The 21375-nt window shown below is 39.7% G+C and overlaps 2 protein-coding genes across 17 annotated transcripts in view; one reads left to right on the plus strand and one right to left on the minus strand.

Moving 5' to 3' along the window:
- The window catches only part of scrib (scribble planar cell polarity protein), a 68923-nt gene extending 64028 nt beyond the window's left edge, over window positions 1-4895 (plus strand). For 13 of the 16 annotated variants that reach the window (XM_039790420.1, XM_039790425.1, XM_039790427.1 and 10 more), the window contains 2 exons: window positions 1257-1311; window positions 2846-4895. In XM_039790420.1, the coding sequence (XP_039646354.1) occupies window positions 1257-1311; window positions 2846-2982 (192 nt within the window). In that variant the 3' untranslated portion in view covers window positions 2983-4895. Of the gene's footprint in view, window positions 1-1256; window positions 1312-1407; window positions 1438-2845 lie in introns of all 16 variants that reach the window. The other 3 variants (XM_039790428.1, XM_039790431.1, XM_039790433.1) reach the window with 2 other exon arrangements.
- Window positions 133-18527, minus strand: kif9 (kinesin family member 9). Its single transcript, XM_039790437.1, has 22 exons — window positions 18471-18527; window positions 18223-18325; window positions 17021-17192; window positions 16702-16808; window positions 16363-16593; window positions 16108-16191; window positions 15909-16001; window positions 15470-15617; window positions 15069-15133; window positions 14892-14969; window positions 14670-14738; window positions 12946-13050; window positions 12782-12837; window positions 12575-12662; window positions 12349-12440; window positions 11212-11391; window positions 10870-11075; window positions 5705-5884; window positions 5528-5607; window positions 5199-5273; window positions 5014-5094; window positions 133-839 (listed from the first exon to the last, which is right to left on the minus strand). Exons 2-22 carry the CDS (start codon window positions 18316-18318, stop codon window positions 786-788), a joined length of 2340 nt encoding a protein of 779 aa, XP_039646371.1. The 5' UTR covers window positions 18319-18325; window positions 18471-18527; the 3' UTR covers window positions 133-785.
- Window positions 18528-21375: the final 2848 nt, after the last annotated feature.

A 21375-nucleotide genomic window follows, 5' to 3' on the forward strand; every position in this document is an offset into this window, starting at 1 on the left:
CTTCCTGGTCTCCCACTTACCACTCACAAATGTAAGAGCATCCGTAGCAGTAACCCCTCACACTCCTCTATCTCTCAGCTAACTAATCAATCACAGACAATAACACTTGACAGCTGCAGAGACGCAGACAGGTTTTTTTTTTTTTTTTTATCCCACTAACCAGAATTGGTTCTGGGGGGAAATGGCCACAAACACTAATCCACTCTCACGTTCACTTCCATCAGCTGTCTTGTTTCACGCATGTGTCGCGAATCAGGCAGAGGTCCTCTAGATCTCCTCTCATGCTCTGGCTTTTGAAGCAGTTATAAAGGCTCTTAGGGTAGAGGTTTTGTGTAGGTTTGTGTAAATTATGTTACATTATTTTTCTCTGTGTGGAAAAAGGGATGGAAGAGGAAGCAGTACAATCCTGGAGTGAGCTTGTCTCTTAAGTGGTCTTGTAATTTTTGGGGTCAATCATCTGTGATCGCATGTGTCACTGTTAGTCAGCGTTCCTGATTGTGGGATCTTGTGTGGGTTTGATTGTTTACACAGTGACCTCAGGTTGATCGTTCTTCCCTTTGGCGGACGTAATTTAATTGACATCACTATATGTAAGTGTTTGCATAATGTTTCCTGCATATGCATTGACAAAAGTAGTGTTTAAAGGTTATGTGTATATTTACAATATAGTAACATAAAGTTATGCAGAACACCGTAATCCAAATCACAGTTCTATAGTCGACTGGAGAAATATCAGATAACAAAGAAGACGCAGTTCAGTGCAATTGTAGTAAAAAGTATGTCGGTCATGGTTGGTCGGTCCTCAGCTTGCAGCTCGTAGGGGTCCCCTGAGAGTGTCCCTAAGTAGAATAAACAACTTCTCAACACTGATAACAAAGGAAAACATGACCACCATCAACACAAAGACATCTGAACATGCTGCTTTGTTTTCTGTTGTGAATTGGTGACTCTTTTTGGTGCTGTACTATTGCTCTGATGGCTGTCTCTTTTGTGGATGTGCCTACGCTACACAACAAACCCCGGAACTGATGACCTAACTTAACCCCCCTTTCCTTTAACATGCCAATATCTCCTGGAGGAGTAGTCGAGTAGAGGTACTCTCTGACAGACTGGGAGCTTCAGCGCTGTCTGCTAAACTGACAGCGAGCGGCTGGCCCGTCCTTTTGCTGCCAGCTCCACTGCTCACATGGTGATGGCTTCCCCTGGGACACTAAAACACAGCCGCCGCTTATTTACAGTCTCTTCTTCTCTTGCAGTCCCCTGACACAGTCGATGACCTGCAGTTCATCGACGACGGCTCCAGCAACCCAAGTGAGTACTGGAGCTATGCAGTATTTGATATTGTATTTAAACAGACAATAAGTAATGCATTTGTTACCTTAATTTCTTCTATCCACTTTGATTCAGGTGACTACCTGGGATAAGCAGCTCCTATTGGTAGGATTCTGTGTGCATGTGTTTTGGGGTCTGAATGTGATTGGACGACGAGTATTTATTGAACATGTGAGAAGAGTGTGTGTTAGTTTGTGCATTTCTACTCTAACCTGCTAGTTGTGTGGCATAACTGTGGGTTCAGGTATTAACATGGATGTGTTTACCTGGGTGTGCTTTGCCTGCTGCCGCCCACCACACCTGATGTTGAGACCAAAGTGGAAGAGAAATTTGCTGTGTCTAAAGTAATGATCTCACACTAACCGTGATCCAGACTGCATGTTTTGTTTTAAGTGTTGGCTGAAACTGGTAATTCCCGGGAGCTCTAAGTGATTATATTATCATGTTGGTGTCGGGATGTTTACATGCACACATGTAACCGGGTTATACAAATAATGGGATTATTACATTTTGTAACTTGTTTCAATATGTATATTTGTCAAAGAGGCTGTATGTGTACGTTTGTGTTAAGTAGTGGGATTCTGCTAGATTTGGTGTCATATGAAAAGCACAAGCATTAGCATGCCCACTGACTGACATGAGTTTTTTATGACATAAAGTGAGATTTTTATGATTTTTTTTGTTTTAACAGCATACTCTACTATCACTTTTTATGACATTTTTACGACATATATGGCTTTTTTTTTTTAACAAAGTTTTTATGACTTACTATCCTATGATTTTAAAAATAAAAAATAAAAAAAAATACTATGACTTTTTAGGACCTAATATAGGCTGTTTTTTTACGGCATACTGACTTTTTTTGTAAATCTGCCAATACATGCAGCATATCAGTCATCAGAAGTCACCCCTGACTTGATTTTGGAAGCATGGCCTACTGATTTTAACTGTTAACAGCAGAGGAAACGTTTAGAGGCTACTATCCATTAATTTCAGTTTTGTTCTGACTTAGGATGGAATTATTTTAAACACAAGGATGCATTGCTACATGTAATTATCTCCTTTCATCCACTTACACTAGAAACCCAGTTAAGCGCAAACGTGGCCAAGAAATCAGCTTACTGAAAAAGCCAACCATAACCCGGTCAATTAAGTGCATGTAAACACGCTGAGTAAAACAATAGTTTTAAAGAGACTGTAAATTTGTTCTTGCAGTAACTTTAATGGCATTGACTCTTGAGTTTAAATACAGAGCCCATTGAGGTGGCTGGTTTAAACATGCAGTCACTGGATACATCAGTTTTCTTCTCAAAGCTTTCGCCTGGTTTCGTGATCTGAATGTGGGGCTTCTCTCGCAGGTTTAAGGGATCCATCCACTTTTCTCATAAGTCCAGTTGCTTTCATCTTTCTTCCTCACCACAGCTGCCGTTGCGAAGTGATTGTAAAAAGAAGCTCAACTGCAGCAGCTTGATAGATGTGTTACTGAAGTTGTTCTGTCTGTTTTTGTGTTTAGTGCCTTCTGCGAGCCCTGAGGCTGAGCTACCCGCCTCGCTGCCCGCCACCTCAGCCCTGGAGGAGATGGCCCTGTACAGCAACAAGCGCAAACTGAGGCAGGGCCGTCGCAGCCTGGAAACCGCCATGCCCACGTAACACCCCACACTAACAGAAGAAAGCCGAAGACATAACGCGAACACACACATTTAGATGCACTGTGGAACACACGAGTGCATCCACAGGAGGCGCAGAGTCACCAAACACTACACACAGTGTCAGTATAGCGAGATTTACTCTCCCATATATAACCACTGCAGAGACTACGACACGGATAGTCACCACACATACACACTCACTTATATCCTGCGTGCCAGTCTTGCCTATACACTCTGTGGATGAGTTGGCAAGTTACTCAATAGTCCCTCAACGGCAAGAAAGATAGTGTGGTTAGCTAGGACCGCTACTTACAGACCATTATTTTTGTTGTACACTTGGTTTACCAAGTAGAAACCGATCGATTTTTAAAAAGGAGGTGACCGAAGTTTTTAGTTGTTTTAGTTTTTGCACCTCTAATGATTTCACTGTTTTAAAGAAAAACGCATACTGGAAGAGAAAAGAAATGGGTCATAGCTATACTAACGTCTTGAATTTTATTGTTAGGCTTTCATTGAATAGATTGTAAAATGTCAGGGGTTTCTTGAGACTTGGGCAGACAGGAGTGTATATATTAATTGAGGAGGGAACATCCTGCTACCTTCACAATCACAAATTGTGGAGAGCTTTAAAAAAAAAATGCTACATATCTTTTTTTGCACTGCCACAGATCTGCTTTTTAAGAACGTATATCTTAATTTATTGTTTTTAGCATTTTACTCAAATTGAAGGCCTTCTATTTTACACTGTTTTAACCCCTCCGGTCGTTGTGAGCACAAAGACCGATGCTTATCTTGATTTATCTTTAAATTTCAAAGATAGTTATGCGTCACTAAATCAAAGATTTCAACTAATGAATTCATATCATTTATTGTACTTTTTTTTTTTTCTCAGAGAGAATCATATCTACAAATTAGATAGCTTGGACAAAGTATAGCTGTTGCACATCAGTGTCACACCTGTGATTGAGTGTGCTACAACCCCTTGTAGAGAATATGACTACACTGAAGGCAGCAGCATTGATCAGGCAGCTTTACAGAAACAGATCACAGCATCAAATACTAAAGTTTCATTTTTAGTATCATTAATTAACGGTACTCACCCTGCCCTGTTTAGGGTATTATTTTTATCAATGTGAATCATTCATTTCTAACCGTGAATTATCTGGGATATTCCAGAGTGACGTGAAGGTAGCAGGTGTTTTATTTTTCTGTCTATGGTTTATTTAAATCTGACGCCACTGAAAAAATCATTTATTATTGTGTGAATAATGTACAAATACTGAAAGGAAAGCAAACTTTGGGTTTGAAACTGAGCCAATCTTGACCTAGACCAAGTGAGTGTCTGGACTGCTGACGCATCTGGATTTGGACAGGCTTGGTATTGGGATGCTCTCTGCATGTATATTGGTTTGTTAATGGGAGAACTGAGAGAGGCATAAACAATTAGAAATTCCTCTCAAGACATTGTTCTTATTCAGTTCACTGCTTGACATACTGTCAGTTTATGTATCTGATGGGTATTTCTGAAGAATCACGGCATAGTAGCATTTGTGTTAATTTAATGTAGGGTCTTCTAATGATAGCTTTCCATGTTGCTCTCACTGACTGAAATTCAGTTTGTTTGATAACGTTTGCAATGGCTGATATCTTCTTTTTTAACTTTGTTAGGTAAATCTTTTTTTTCAGATGGGTTTCACTACATTATTAATGCAGTGTTTCAAGTTTTTGTTTATTCTTTTGTCTTGAGTTCTTTGGAGGCTTTTACTTGCAACTAGGTTGGAGGGAAAGGGTCAGAAGTCCTAGGGTCAAGGGGTTAGCGCTCATACAAGACTGTAACTAGTGAATTTGTACAACCAAAGAAGTCTATTTTGTGGTTCAGGAATAATAAATTTTACTTTTCATTTAAGAAGCTGATCCATTGTGTTGTGTCTTTTGTGCTTGATTAAATGTGGAAAACCCCCGAGAGAAGAAGTGAATGCCTAAAAAGGAAAATGCAGCACATGTGGACACTTTAGTTAGTTACTTAGCTAACCGGTAGAATAGGAGGAAGTCTTCTCTGTCCAGACCTTGCAGACGAGTTCCTCTGCACTGGAGTAAAGGACAGTGCCGTCCTCTGTAAAGACAGAGAGCTTTACTTTTCGCATTATTGATTGTTAATGTGTTATCTGATTAAATAAGGAGTTGTTCCTTGGATCTAAAACAGAATTGGACACCCACCCTTTTCAGCATTCTGTAGCGGGCGTTGTAGAAGGACTCGGGGCTGTCAGGAAGAAGCCGCTGGTTATCCTCCCCCTAAGATCAGCAGAGAAGCAGATAACTTTATACCAAAATTTAGTCTGAACTTTTCTAATACATGGCAAACTAAAATTATGTCCTTTCCACACCTGTTAAAAATATAGAATCATTGTTTAACTGACTCATGCACCTGCTATTTCTTTACTTTGTGTGACAGTTTTTCTTTACATGCAGGGTTTGCTTTATGGAAAACTATACAGCAACATTTTCTCCATTAAAGATGCATTGTTGTAAATGTGAGGTAAACTCACTTGTTCAAGGGTCCTATCTATGGTTATGTCCAGCTCCTCTTCAGGCACCAGGAAAGACTTCTTATACCAGTTCTCAAATTCTTGGACACACATGAGCAATTGATTATTATTCTGAGTGTTTTATAGGAACAAAGATTCCAGCCATGAAAGAAGATACAAGATATTTGGAGAACTGACCAGAGAGCAGGCGCACCCTGCACTGATCCACAAGGTGTTGACAGTAGTTGACCTCTGCCTTGACGCCACATAGAACTTCATATCTCTGCCGGTACACGGCCTTCAGCTCTCTGAGCTGCATCAATGAAGTGCCATCTGGTTCCTGCAGCACTGGCTCCCCCTCCATAACCATATAGTGACCTTCATACAAAGACACACAATGAAAAAAATGTATTAACCTATCAAATCAAATTTTTGGCAGGGCCATCGGTACAAAGCCCCACTGTGCGGACAAGCGCAGCTCAAAAACACAAACCTTCATTACACATTTAAATAGGGCTGTGACAGTATGAATTTCTTAATGCAGTGAAAAAACGTGTATCCCGCTTTATCGCCAATGCTGCCACCCCTAACCTGAACTGCAGTGTCTTTTTGGAGACTTGATGAATCCAACACTGAATGTCTTCTGTGATTATTCATCCAGTTGTTGTGTAAAAAAAGACATTTTAGACAAGCATAATATGCCATAATAAAGTCATAGTATAGTATGTGGAAAAAGTAGTATAGTATGTCGGAAAAAGTCATAGTATAGTATGTCAAATAAAAATCACAAAAAAGTCATAGTGTAGTATGTCGAAAAAAGCCATAGAATAGTATGTCGAAAAAGTAGTATAGTATGTTGAAAAAAGTCCTACAAATGTCATATTATAGTATGTCGGAAAAAGTCATTGTATAGTAAGTTGAAAAAAGCCATAGGATAGTATGTCAAAAAAAGTCAAAGTATAATATGTTGAAAAAGTCATACAAATGTCATAGTATAGTATGCTGAAAAAAGTCACAAAAAAGCAATTGGATAGTATGTCGAAAAAAGTCATAGGATATATTGTATGTTGAAAAAAGTTAAAAAAAACAAGCCAAAGTATAGTATGTCGAAAAAAGTCATGGTATAGCATGTGGAAAAAGTCATAGTATGTCGAAAAAAGTCACAAAAAGTCATAGTTTGTCGAAATAATAGTATTGTATGTTAAAAAAAAGTCATAAAAATGTCATAGTAGTGTGGGAGCTATTGGAATTTAAGGACAATGATGTTGAACCTCCTGATAACCAAAGTGTGGCTTCTGATGATATTAATGTTATCTTCCCGTCAACCTTGAAAAATTGTTTTTTTTTGCTTTTTCCAACGTTTTAAATTTTTCTTCTACACATTTTCAGCACTTATTTCTACGTCCCATATTTTCTGATATAAAACAAAAATTTAAAACTGGTCAATGTGACCCGAAGTCAACACAAGGATTAAACCTGAGGACAGTGCTTCGAACATTTCATGTGCAACAGAGATTCATTCCAGGCCACACTCTCAGTTATCCAGATTATTTATTATTATTTATTTATTTTATTACATTTATATAGCGCTTTATCATAGACACTCCAAGCGCTTTTGGGGGGAGGGGGGGTGGGGACTGCTCTCTAACACCGCTAATGTGTAGCACCCACCTGTGTGATGCACGGCAGCCATACAACGCCTTACGACGCCAGACCCAGAACGCTCACCACACATCAGCTAGTTAGGGAGATTATCATGCCTGTCAACTCATCCCCATGGTTAAATGACTCCACTCGCTGTTTTCAACGTATATGTCGGAGGGCTGAAGGACAGTGGAAAACCACCAAACTTCATGTTCACCAGATCCATCACAAATAACTATTATCTGAATATAATAACATGGTTAAGGAGGCGAGGGCATCTTACTTTTCTGACCTTATTTCTTCCAGCAAGTGTAACCCCAAAATCCTTTTTGACACCGTCAACAACATTGTCAATCCTGCTCCTCCTGAAGTGCCAGTGTTTTCATAAAAGGACTGCAGTGACTTTCTATTTTTCTTTGAAAATAAGATCAGAGATGTCAGGAATAGCATCATCGCTTCTGCTAGTGCATGTTCTCTGTTCATTCCACTCGGCCATCAATTTTGAATCGTTTTGCTCCTATTTCACTGCAAGAACTCACTGACTTGGTGAGCAGTATGAAATCTTCCTTGAGCCCGGTAGATGTTATACCAACTTCCTTATTTAAAAATGTCCTTGGGTCTGTGAGTACTTGTGTGATCTCTATAATCTAGGGCTGGGCGATAAATCGATTTTATCGATTAACTCGAATGTGTAGTTAACGTGGATTTGTTTAAATGAAAAATCAATTTTCTCCTTAACATCGGCCGACGCTCCCTTCTGGGCTCCCGTAGCTCCGAACGGGCTCATCCCTCCCCCCGCGCATTTGCCATAGAGATACACAAACAACATGGCAGCGACAGGGAATAACATTAATTATTTCGGGCATTATTAGTGGGTTTATTTACGAGATACAAACGTGGGTCCATTAGCCTCTGCGCTAAGCTATTCAGCTGATAACGCTACTCTACGCTAACTCTCCCAATGTTTGACCCAGGTGAAAAAAGCTTCTGGGGGGGGGGGTGTTTGGCTCGAGGTCATGGTGCAAAGGACCCTAGGGTGAAATTACTCCGAACCATCACTTTAACCAGTCGTTTCATTACTTACTTATCTGTAATCTCCGCCGAAATGACCGGCCGCTCGCGGTGCACTGTCCCCGGCTGAGAGTCACCTATTCTCGGATAACTGAACCACCAGCTACAGCTGACCTGAAGGAGCACCATGCGGGGCACCAGAGGCGGTGTTGAGGAAGTCTTTTGCGGCTCAACACATCTACTAAATGCCGCTGATACAACCGAGCTTTGACGGAGGTCTGTAGCGGCTTAAACAACTTGCAATCGCCGCTCTGTAGCACGGAGCTCCGCTTCGACGTTTGTTTTTATCGCTACGAAGGAGCTTGCTACAGGTATCCTACATTCAAGAGACCACGGGATGTTAACGTACGTTACTCAGCAACAGGTGAAAATAGGGGCAAGGTTGCGCAATACCGTTAAAATGATTTGAACTTTTAGCGAGGAACGAAAAGTGAATTACCACCTGTATGTGTGAAAACAGCTTTATCTCAGCATCTGTTTTGTTGTTGGTGAATATATATAGTATACATGCCCCATGTGTGTGCGTGTGTGTATGAGTCAAAACAAAATAAAACTTGTTTTGAACATTTTCTTTGTGATCTGCAGATTGATTTTAAGAGAGGGAGAGGGAGAAAAAAATCGAATTAAATCTTCAATCGGATTTTTTTTTTTTTTTAAACTCTGGGATTTTATTTTTAGGCCATATCACCCAGCCCTACTATAATCAGCTGCTCTCTGCAAAAGCCATTATTAAAGAAAACCAATCTGGATCCATCAACTCTCGCAAACTACAGGACTATCTCCAAGATGCCTTTTATTTCCAAAATTTTTGAAAAAGTTGTTGCCAAACATAGGCCTGTCACGATAACAAATTTTGCTGGACGATAAATTGTCCCAGAAATTATTGCGATAAACGATAATATTGTCGTTGAGAAACCAATTTGCATCTAATGATAATGGCATAATAATGCAGGTACACTTTTCAATACACTTTTATTTCTAAAGAATATTTAATACTGGAACTGGAAGACATTTTAAATATCCACAATATGTCTTTGATCTCCTTTAGTATGTCGTCTTTCACGCTGATGTACAGTTGTGGAATTGCCGTTTGTGACATGCATGTTCTCCCAGGCAATTCATAGCCTACTGGCTGTCAAAAGTTTGCTGCATTCCTCGAGTGTTTGTGCGATAGACTACAGACTCTGTACTACATTTTACAATTATTGTAAACACCTCTGACATACTTTCCACACTCCGTGTCCGCGGACAGCTGTAGGCTTGTACCGTTAATGTTCTGTGCATTGTCGGACACATGCAGCCACTTTCCTGAAACCGCTTGTATGTCCGAGCCTGTCTCCACCGCCTCCACCTGTAGGTTGTCAGCTGTGTGGTTTGAAATGAAAGGGAGAAAACGGGACGCCAAGTAACACGGTTGATATCGCTCATATACTTTTTAGTTTTTTGACGGCGCCTTAACTGCAAAGTGCTGCGGGAAACCCTGCCCCAACTCTCAACTAGCGTTTTCTGTCTCTGTCTCTCTCTCCGCCAGGAGTCCCGCCCCCACAAAGACCATGCGACTGACAAGAGGGTTCACTCCTCGTTACGCTAAGGAACCGAGAGTGGTTCTCCAGTCTCTTATGTAGAGAGAGACGAGAAAAACAAACAAGCATGCAAATGGAAATTATCGCGGCCGGAAAAATTATCGAGCTCATTTTTTTTATCGTGCGATTAATTGATTTATTGACTATCGTGACAGGCCTAGCCAAACAGCTCTTTGCTGTTTTGGCCACACACAACATTCTAGACAAATTTCAATCTGGCTTCCGTCAGAAAAACTCTACAGAAACTGCTCTTCTTAGAGTGTCCAATGATTTAATGATCCATCCATATGTCGAAAAAAGTCATAGTGTAGTATGTCAAAAAAAGTAAAAAAAAAGTCATAGTATAGTATGTTGAAAACAACCACAGTACAGCATGTCGAAAAAAGCCATAGTATAGTATGTCGAAAAAGGTCATAGTATAGTATGTTGAAAAAAATCATAAAAAAGTCATAGTATAGTATGTCAAAAAAAGTCACAAAAAGCCATAGTATAGTATGTTGAAAAAAAGTCACAAAAAAGTCATAATATAGTATATTGAAAAAAGTCATAGTATAGTATGTTGGAAAAAAATCATTAAAAAACCATAGTATAAGTACGTCGAAAAAAGTCACAAAAAAACAGTATTGTATAGCAGCATGGTTAAGACTGTGGCCTCACAGCAAGAAGGCACAGGTTTCGAATACACACATAGTACAGAATATCGAAAAAAGTAATAAAAATGTCATAGCATAGTATGTCGGAAAAACTCATAGTATAGCGTGTCGAAAAATGCCATTGTATAGTATGTCAAAAAGTCATAGTGCAGTATGTCGAAAAATATGATCGATGATACAAACATTAGAAGTACCTTGGCCGGGGCGACCTCTAGCTCACCCAGTAAGAGCGTGTGCCCCATGTAGGATGAGGCCTTTGCAGTGGTCCGGGTTCAAATCCGACCTGTAGCCCTTTGCTGCATGTCATCCCCCATCTCTCTCCCACCTTTCCTGTCTATCCACTGTCTCTCACTCTGAAATAAAGGGGAAAAAAGCCCCAAAAAATTGTCTAAAAAAAAAAATAATGACGTACCTTGACCTCCTCTCGTCTCATGCTGCTGTATGGTTGCTGTGATGCAGTCGATCTCTCTCTTGACAGCATTGACCTCCTCAGTGAGCTGTCGAAGAAGACTGCAGCGTTCCAGCAACACAGCCTTGTTCTCCTTAAGGATGCGGTTGATCTTGCTGCCTCGTCCCACTTTAAAATCCTCAAAGGCTTCTGCTTTGGATGGAGTAGAGCTGGGCAAAGAAAGCAAACGCTTCAGTTGCAATGGTATAAAAACAACACTGCACATTCCTTTTATAGAATTACCACTGATATCTGAGCTGACCATGTATTAGATAAGACTATATTCATATAATACAGTACACATACTCAGGGTTAAAGGGTTCATTGCCAGGCGGTTTTGATTCCTGCGAGTCCTGGCTCTCTGTGTCTGGTTCTTGTGATTCCTGTTCCCTCTCAGGCATCTGGACAGAATTCAGCTTTGATTTGGAGGCACTCTCCAAACGCTTCCTTGAAACTGGACTCCCCTCTCCCTGTCTCTTGCTTTGGCTGGATAATCACATTGAGTGTGCCATTAGGAAAACCAAACTAGTGCATTTACCTAAGGGCGTTTTCACACCGACAGCCTTTAGTTCGGTTGAATCGAGTTTGTTTGCCCTGCTGGTGCGCTTCGTTTGAGCAGGTGAGAACGCGGCAGTCAAACTCTGGTGCGCACCAAAAGCGGACCAAACAAGCGTACCGAGACCTGCTTGAAGAGGTGGTCTCGGTACGCTTTCAATCAAACTCTGGAGCGGTTCATTTATAGTGAGAACATGATCCGTACTCGAACCGCACCAACTATATGTACTCCGCAAGTCAGAGCTAATTTCTCCTGTAGTCAGGTGTGTATAGCAATCTGCGATGCAGCAGAGCAGCAAACTGTAGCAGTGTTTCTATCACAGAAATAGACTGCGGTCAAGCTTGCCGTCCGTCACTTGTATCTCTGTGGTCAAACCAGCTGACGCTAAAATTGGAGACAGACGCCGGCAGAGCAGAGCAAAGTCTCGGTGACCAGAGCAGATGTAGTAACGTCTCTTGCGAAACAATGTCTGATAATTTTAATGAAATGAGCTGGTTTGACCACTAGACCAGAACACAGGACCTTCTTCCTGTATTTACTTTCTTGCTCCCGCCCCCAGACATATCCGACCAATAAGAGGGCTGGACGTTCTTGCCTGATTTGTAATGACACATTTTGGTACGCTTGGATTTTTCCAGGAGTGAAACCAAACCAAACCAAACCAACTGAGGGAAAATCGCTCCAAGTTTACTAACTCACCAACTGATTCGGACCAAATCAAATGAACTACAGGTGTGAAAACGCCCTTAGTCTAGTCCTGTAGTCTGTCTGTAATCATGCTCAAAGTTTTGGAATTACAGTTGCAATCATGGGGGATGGAAACAAACACTTAAACGTTGCTACTGATTCTGTTAGTTAGCTATGGGATAATACAGAGGTTCACCTACCTCTGTTTGTCCCTAGACATTTTAGTGTTGGCTTTGGTCGAACTTGAGCGAAGTGCCTCCACATCCTCAGTGCTGTCTCTGGTATCCCACTCCTAAAAGAGTTTACAAATCAACATCTAATCAAAGCTCAATCACAAACAGGCTGTCAGTGGTACAATAGACAAATAGAATTACAACTACTAATTTCCACAAGATGCCCTGAACGGTGAATCAGATGTTGACTGACCTTGATAGCAGCTGTGTTAGCACTTTGGTCTTTCTCCATTAAGTTGAATGTCTGGCAAAGCTGTGCCTTCACCTTCTGTTCCTGTTCCCTGCTCACATAGATACATAAACATGCTGAATCACTTTCAAATAAAGCCTTGTTCCGATTTTTTTCTAAAGAAACACTGCATTTTGAAGCTGTAGATTTCAAAAGGTAGATGATACTCACTGCACAGCTAGCTTGAACTGGGCAAACACTGCTTGGACCTGCCTGATACTTATGATCTGTAATTAGATGTTATGCAGAGAGAAATTAAAGCCTTCAAAAACAATTCTAAGCCAAAATTGGTGTGACAGAGAAAATATTAACTGTGTTCTTCATTATGTTCTCACACTGATTTCCTCCAGGCTTCCCTTTAGGTACCTCTGAACCTGGCTGTGGATCTCAGCCAGCTGGGCTTCAGACAACGGCTCGTACATAATTCTCGGACGGTTCACCTGGTAAAGGGTGAATGATAGGCATTTAACTTCTAATATGAACCAGCTGAAATGTGTTTCGGATTCTGATGTGTTAAAATGAACATTAGGAAGCATTGTCTGGTACTTAAACATAACGTGAGTTACATACAAGCACATTTGAAGATGTTTTGTCAGCGTTAAGCTGTTATGCGAGAGAAGCATTTACTGAGTTTTTTGTTTTAGGGGTGCGTAGCCTACTACGCAGGAGGTGGCGGTAGGCAGTAAAAAGATTTTCTTTTCCCAGACATTTTCAGTTCAAGATTTAAATACCTGCCGCCAAGGTGCTTCTCCATCGGTCACGGATCATGGAAAGTGAAACTTAAATCATGAAGTCATGAAGCGGTTGGATTTATTTATGCACTTCAAAAAGATTTATTTAAAAGTTTCTTTCTTTTCAAATTTTTATTTACAGCATTATATGTTGATATTGATATCATAATAGGCTATATATTAGGGGTGGTACGGTTCACAAAAAAACCGTACCACTTTTAAAAAAATCTTTTAAACTGACCTTTGTCTATCTGAAATGAAGACAGATTCAGCAACTGCACGGCCTATTTCTCGCTTAAAATGTTTTCAGAAACACGTTTCGGTGAACTATTTTAGTACAATGTGAGATCGTATTCTGAACGAGCCGCCATGACAGTCTGTTTTGAAATTTGGGACCAGCCAGACCCATGTGACGCAATCAAGGTTAGTGCACATTAACAGTGTACTGACGAACCGTGCGGTACACACACGCTCCGAACCGAGACTAGCGAACCGAGCGGTTCGGGTGTTTTTTCATGAACCGTACCACCCCTACTATATATTAACTTAATGGGAGAAAACAGTTAGTTGTGTTATGTAAAATCAGACATTAAGCACCCACATATAGCCAAAATGGCATGATCCTCATTTCATACCGCCTCTGCGAAGATTGGACTGTGAGATTGGCAGTCGAATCAGGCTCGAAGCCTTGAATATTCAGGATCACTCCTAGAAATTACTATTACCATATTCCATATTATGGGGTAATGCATATATCGACATGGCATACACGCCTCTTTCCTAAAGCCAAAAAAAAAAAAAAACGACCAACGCCACACACTTATGAAAACAATAAACGGTTGGGTTTAGGAAAGAAACATTGGGGAAGGCTTAAAAAAAAAAAAAAAAAAAAAAAAAAAAAACGCCACACGCAATCCCTGCTGAAAGTCCTGGGTGAAAGTCCTGTGTTTACCCATCCACCACCCCAGCCAACCTCCCTCCGCGGACTTACATCTTTACATACTACTCCCTACGGCGAAAATTCCCACATAATGTAGGTCAATGGCGGCCGAACAGCATTGATAAAAACACTAAAAAGCGATTATGCGTCTTGATAACACGGAAAAATGGCATACGAATTGGCGTGTCATACATACGCCACTTTATGAGATCAGTCTGCATATATAATAAAAACAAAATAAAAAAGAACAACGCATACTGATTTGGGCATCGATTACCATGGCAACGATCAAAGTTTCAAAGCATTTGGGTCAGCCATAAGAAATATTTCATTATAATATATAATGAAATCTGTGCTGTGTCACAATTTTCATGCGAGCTCTACTCACCAATGTATTGTAGAAGGACAGTTCCTCTTTCAGCATGTGTAAATCCTTCTGAAGTTTCTTGATCTGAGCCTAATTACAACAAAAATGTAATGAGATCACTCACAGGAGCACAGCACAATGCAGACTGTAAACAAAAGTAATACATATTTGTACCCATGCATGACCTCCCTGAGTATTTTTTGTGTCACATTAAGTGGTATGTGCAATATCATGTGAACTCACTGCTGGATCCATGTGTTCATTAACAGCAGGGTTTGTCCTGACGCACATCATTCTGCTGGCAAAACGCAGTGTAGAGAGCTGCAAAGAATAGTAATTATCATGCAGAGCTGAAATGACACCACATGCAGTAAGAAAGAGACTGCTTTTTTGTTTTATATCATATATTGCACTGCTTACTGTTTCTTCTATCTGTGCAGCCTCACCATAGATGTTGGCCACAAGCACAGTGTTGCAGTTCCCTCCTGCAGAAATAGACTTATGTTGTTAGCATTATGTTTTACAAGTATTACAAAAAAAAGGTACCACTTAAAGCTTTAGTGCATAACTTTTTTATATTAATGAACGTCCATTTAATTTAAGCCATTGCCAAATGAGTTGATACAAAGTTAATTAAGACTATCAGCTCCACAAAACTCTCTCGGTATTTCTCAGTATGACTAGAGTAAATTTTTTTTAATCCTCCGTTTTTTGTTGTCATTACTTAGAAATTCCTCATGGGGGAGAGAAAAACTACGCACTATAGCTTTAAACTACCAAATTTCCGCCCTCAGCATCAGTCATAGTGCGTGCAGTCTCACCCAGTGAGTCCTTGAGGGCATGAGTGAGTTTACTCTGTCTGAAAGGAACATGGTCTCTGCGACGGTCTGCCAGAGCCAGGATGGCCTGTTCCAGGAAAGACAACGACTTGTTGATGTACATGGCTTCTTTTAACATCTGACCCTCTGACTGGAAGGAGAAGTTAAAATGAAGTGGGGAAAAATATAAACTTACATGACAAATCTTAGAGGAGGCTTATTTCTTTTTTCACTTTGTTTAGATGATTAAAAAGACAAGATTATATAACCGGGAAAATTTAAAATAGAAGATTGGTGATTCTAACATCCCACCTGGACATTACCTTATTCAAAGGATCTAACATGTTAAAGTGTTAAAGGTCACATTATGCAAAATACAATTTTTGTATGGCTTTTCAACATAACTATGTGTATTTGTGAAATCAGACATTCTCAATCTCACCCAGGTCTTTCCCAGCCTCTCTGACCCGGCCAAATCCACCAGATTGAGCTTGGAAGTGACATACTTGGCAACAGACAAAGTCCGTGAGTGAGACTGTAATCAAGAAAGACATTTTCTCCTACTTAAAATCATATGCAGGAAAACGCATGTAACTACAGTAAACAATACTGTAAACCCTTAAAGGTAAATTGACTCATACCTCTATATGCACAGTGAAGATACAGTGGGACCTGGAGGAGCTTCTGTTCAAGGCATGAGATCCAATAATTCGATTCATCTCACCCTGAGTAAAGAAAAAACAGCTTCATCAAGGTTACATTTTCAATGAATTAATCCATTAAATCCTGGAACTTTAATAACTTAAGACGCATTTAAGTACGTCTTTAATAATGACTCCATTTAATTTTTTGGGGTGAATTATTCCTTCAAATATTTACAGCAGTTAACATCAGACCTCAAACAGCAGGTTGAGAGCCTCCTCCTCGCTGTGGACAGGGTGAAGAGACAGACCCCTGATGAACACCCCTCTGCCTGGCTCCTCCACCACCACCATGCCACGAGGAGACAGTTGTGGTGAACCTTGCAGCGATGACAGCAGGTCCACCAGGGTCTCATTGTAGATCTCCAGGTAGGACAGGTGCACAGAGAAGGTATACTCAGTCCTTTTGTCCATCTCCTGAAACACCTAAAAAACATTTAAAGAATGAAAAGAAAAAAAAACATATTTAATTAAGTGGAGCAGCCAGGGTCTTTCAGAGATAAACATTTTCACATTTTCACATGATGCGATTACCTCCTGAAGGGCCCGAGGAATGATGCCTCTTTGCTTGTACGATTCAGTGGATCCTGTCATGGTGTAAGTCTTTCCTGCACCTGTCTGCCCAAAACACATTAAAGTACCTGAAAAACACACAACAGAAGACAATAGATTATATAATAATTTCTTGAAAGATAAATCACAAGGGAATTTGGGCCCTTTAACTGGCTGTGATAGAGTCACAAGACAAAAGAAAAACAACAAACCTACAGTGTGTTGACCATAAGTTTTGCTTATCTGGTATTAATACTCAACTACACACACCGCACAGTTTTAAGTATATAAAAAGATCTACCATTATAGCCATCCAGTGCTCCCAGTACCACCCGCCTACACACTCTGGCGTACAACTCCTCCTGGGATACATTCTGCAGGATGCCTGCCAGCCGGAATGACCAGGAACTCAGCTGATTTTTCGTGGAGTCCTGGGGCTTCCTTGAGTCTTTTCTGTGATGGATGTTCACTGTCTGGGAGACAAGACACAAAAAGAAGTTTCAGGTGAAACGTTAGACTACCAAACACAGGAATTATTTTCAAGCATAAAAATGCATTGAAATTATGCCACAAGATGTCCACTGTGCTGTGTGTTCCAGGACTGAAATATTGTATCTGAAATGTGATGCAATTTGTATTCTAAGTAACTTTAGACATGTTGTCTTGTCATAGCAACAAAAGCACATGTCTGAGCAATGGCTCAGTTCCTTTTTAATTGTCCCAGTGAGCAATCATGCATAACATCAGGGCCCTGGAAACAGACACTACTGCAGCCATCATTAAGTCAAAAGAAAGATGGTGGAGGTTAATCATTTGACTTCAAAATTAAATTGAAACATTTTGTACCATGTCATAACTAAATGTCTAATTGTAGCTTCTTGTTAACGATGGTTTTAATGTACCATAGCTTTTTTAAACACATTTTTTTAGGATGGCATTTTTTATAACGACCCAATGTTATGTGTCTGTACTGTAGCTATAGTATGTTTATGTGCATGTGTAGCTAAGCATGTATGTATGTGTGTATGTATTATGGCATGTATTGATATTGACAATTAACATTAATTGGATAGATTAACAATATGTATTGTTGTCTTAATGTCTTGTTAATTTGTATGTTGTTTGAATGTGTTTTTATCCTGCACTCCTGACTGCAGATTTTCCCATTTGGGATAATAAAGTGACTGAACTGAACTAATACACATATATGTATAAACATACGAGTATTAGCTATTATATATTGGATATATTGGGCCGACCTAGCTAGTATCGTTAGTCTAAAAATCTTAACTTTTCGTTTTAAACGTTTTAAACTAACGTGCTTTGGCTCGCAAATTACAAAAATTATTCGTGCTAAGTTCAAATTTTACCCCCAACCAATGAAAACAAAACTGTGACTCTGTTTCTAAATTCAACATTAAAATCAAATGGAAGTTAACAAAACTTGCTAGCTAGCCACTCGTATTGAAACCATAGACCGTAAATATTAAACCGGAGATGTACCTGTCCGTCAGGAAGACATTCAATGTGGTCTTGAGAGAAGTGTGCCGTTGGTCTGATTCGGACAAACACTCCGACTCTACTGCTGTGAGCCTTCATACCACCTCTGTCAGAGACACGACGACAACCCAACAAAACTCAAGCCAACCGCCTCTCAACCTGCTGTACTGTACAAATATATTAACTCAAGCCACCTATACTATTTAACGAGAGGTTTCAGGTGAGAATAGCGTTAAGTAATTTCAGCTCACTTTATCGACTCCAGTTCTTCACCTCTGTTAACCCCATAGACAGGTTAACCCTTAACCATATACTGTCTATGCCCTTAACCCGTCTGTGGTTTCAATTCAGCGCCATGGCAACGACCGCGCGCGCGCAGTAAGGCAAAGTGAGTGACCCCGCGCCTGTTTTTAAATCATACACTCATATTTCATACCTGTCAAGTATCCCGTTTTGGCCGGGAAAGTCCCGTATTTTACCCTTCTTTCCCGCCGTCCTCCCGTATTAGTATTTTCCCGTAAATCTCCCGTATTTTAACCTGCGTTATTAAAAAATAATAATACCCCGGACCCGAGCGGAGTAAAAAAAAAGAAAAAAATTCCCAATCGGAGCTGTTACTTGCCTCGCGATAACTGCCACCTGCAGTAGCCTACTACAGGCAGGTACTGTAGGTGGCAGTTGTCGCGAGGTTAGTGTGTGAGGTCAGATGATGAGTGACAACGCGGGGGATAAAAAGAAGAAAAAAAACAGAGACGGATGATGGACGCTACGACAGAGACGGTGCGCTGCCAAAACTTATGAAGGCTTTACTATGCATTCCCCACAGCAATGCAAGTTCAGAAAGGGTGTTTAGCATGGTACGAAAGATTGTTACAGAGAATAGGATGACGTTAGACAACAGAACTGTCTGCGCTCTACTCTCATGTAAAATGAACCACTCTGGCCCAGCCCACAAATACACTCCTTCCAAAACAGTCTTAAAGAATGCAAAGTCTGCAACAAATTTGTACAATAACTCACTAAAGAAAAGTTATGTGAAATTAAAAGAAAAACTGTAAAAGAAAAGCAATATGAAATGAAAAGAATGTGTGGAATGAAAATAAAATGTAAATGTAAAGACAAGCAATGTTATAAATTGTAAATGTTTTCAGCATTCTGCATCAAGTGGTGATTTTAGCTTTCTTGTACACCTGTCTTAAAATGTAAGGGATACTGGAGCTTGGTTGGGGTGGTGGGACTGCTCGAGGTGGGCACCGGAAAATTTCCCTTATTTTCAAATCCAAAACTTGACAGGTCATATTTAAATATACAAAATTAACTAAAATTATGATTAAACTGATTCTTAAACACGCCAATTAGTTATTAATTTCGTTAGTCATATTTTGTAAATTACTTTATAAAAACAATGAAACCATCCTCTAAAAAAGCGTATATTTTTTGTTATTCCAACTCGTGATTGATCCATCATAAGAGACACTTTTTTATATTTGATCAACTGACGTTACACAACTACAACTGCATTTCATAGTGCAATCTGTGTTGTATAATGACGACAACAGAGCTGAACACTGAATTAATGAATTCATTAATTTATACATTTAAGACTATGAAATGAAAAATTTAATATTTGAAACCATTTTTCTGTTTTTCCAAATGTCCATTTGTGCTTAGAAAATTGAACTGATAAGCGTTACGCTGACCGTCCTTGACTTGGTTTCAAATTCCAATTCCATACAACCAACTCAATGGTGGGAAGTCTGGGAAAAAGTAATTTCACCATTTTCCGTGAGATGAGAGAAGTCAAAGTATGGAGAGTGTCAAATATTCTTGGTAATTAATGGCTGTTAACCAATGAACAACGGACTTAGCTAGTGAAGCACAAATCACTTTAGCATAAACAAACTCCACCTACTACATGGGTACTATAAAGCAGGTGAATGTGCTGTCCACACAGCTGTCCATTCACAGTGGAGGGACAGGGCAAATACCACAAAGACCAACCGTCACGTCCTACATGTACAAGCGCTGAACAACAACAATGCCGGAGAAATTAATATTGCTAGACCGTACATATTAGGGCTGGGACGATATGCTTTTGTCCCGATTTGATTCACGATACATGGGTGCTGATTTGATTAGTATTGCGATTTTCATTTATTGCGATTCTAGAAGTATTGTGATTCGATAGTAATAAGTATTGTGATTTTTTTTCTCCTTCTTTAACGAAAACAAAAGTTGAATAATACACCTATAGAGACAATAGGCCTATATCATGATACATTTCTAAAAACTAATTGTTTTTTAAGAAGAATGCACATCCCATGTCAGTCAGTCAGTCTGACATTTATTTTATTTGTAAAGAAGTACATAACATGTATTTTCTACATTTTCTGCTTTCTGTCTGTTTTGCTGGAAACTAATATGATGTAGTCACTATCAGCAGTACCGTATTGGTAGAAAATATTTGGGTGAATCATTAGTAAAAAAATAAATAAAAAACATCGAATCTAGGAAAAAAAATAACATTTTAAAATTGTTGCAAAAAAACATATGTACGATTTTAAATGTTTTCCCCCTATCTGTCCTCTCTACGTATGTGCTTCAGCCTTTCCTTCTTAAAAAGCAAGGGCCAGAGCAAGTACTCTACCTTGTTCCAACTCATATGGTGCAGACAGCCGACATTTTTACTTACGCGGATATTCCATATCATAGCAACCAGACTCAACAAAGGCAGCTAAAAACAAACCTGTGCCTCCAAAAGGCACTCTAGCACTCGCAGCTGGGTAATTTTAGATGAGCGGCCGGCATTTTTAGCTAAGAAAAAATTGTATCCCCCTACTCTGAAAAACAAGATACTGTAACACAACAATTCATTACCGTAAACACAAACATTGTAGTTTATTTTGACTAGGGCTGCACAATTAATTGCAATTTTATCAAAACTGCAAAATGTACTAGTACAAACCATTCTTAAATAAGTTTTGTAATGCTGCAGAGGCGTCCTGGCCTACAAATCGTATTCTACAGACTAAAGAAAAAAATCTTGTTTGGTACAGATCCTCGCAAAAATTTACACTGTAATCAATTTCATTTATTTTTATTTTGTTCAATGAAAATGAGAATAACGATACAAAAAAGATCATTCCCTCCAATATC

The sequence above is a fragment of the Perca fluviatilis genome, chromosome 22 (assembly GCF_010015445.1).
Source record: "Perca fluviatilis chromosome 22, GENO_Pfluv_1.0, whole genome shotgun sequence".
In the NCBI taxonomy this organism is placed as follows: Eukaryota; Metazoa; Chordata; class Actinopteri; order Perciformes; family Percidae; genus Perca; species Perca fluviatilis.

Coding starts and splice junctions, on each gene's coding strand:
- kif9 (XM_039790437.1), bottom strand. CDS start 18,318: ATGAAGGCTCACAGCAGTAGAGTCGGAGTGTTTGTCCGAATCAGACCA. Junction 5,885..10,869: donor TGAGACGAGAGGAGGTCAAG/GTACGTCATTAT, acceptor CTTTGTATGAAG/GTCACTATATGGTTATGGAG. Junction 5,095..5,198: donor GCTACAGAATGCTGAAAAGG/GTGGGTGTCCAA, acceptor CTGTCTTTACAG/AGGACGGCACTGTCCTTTAC.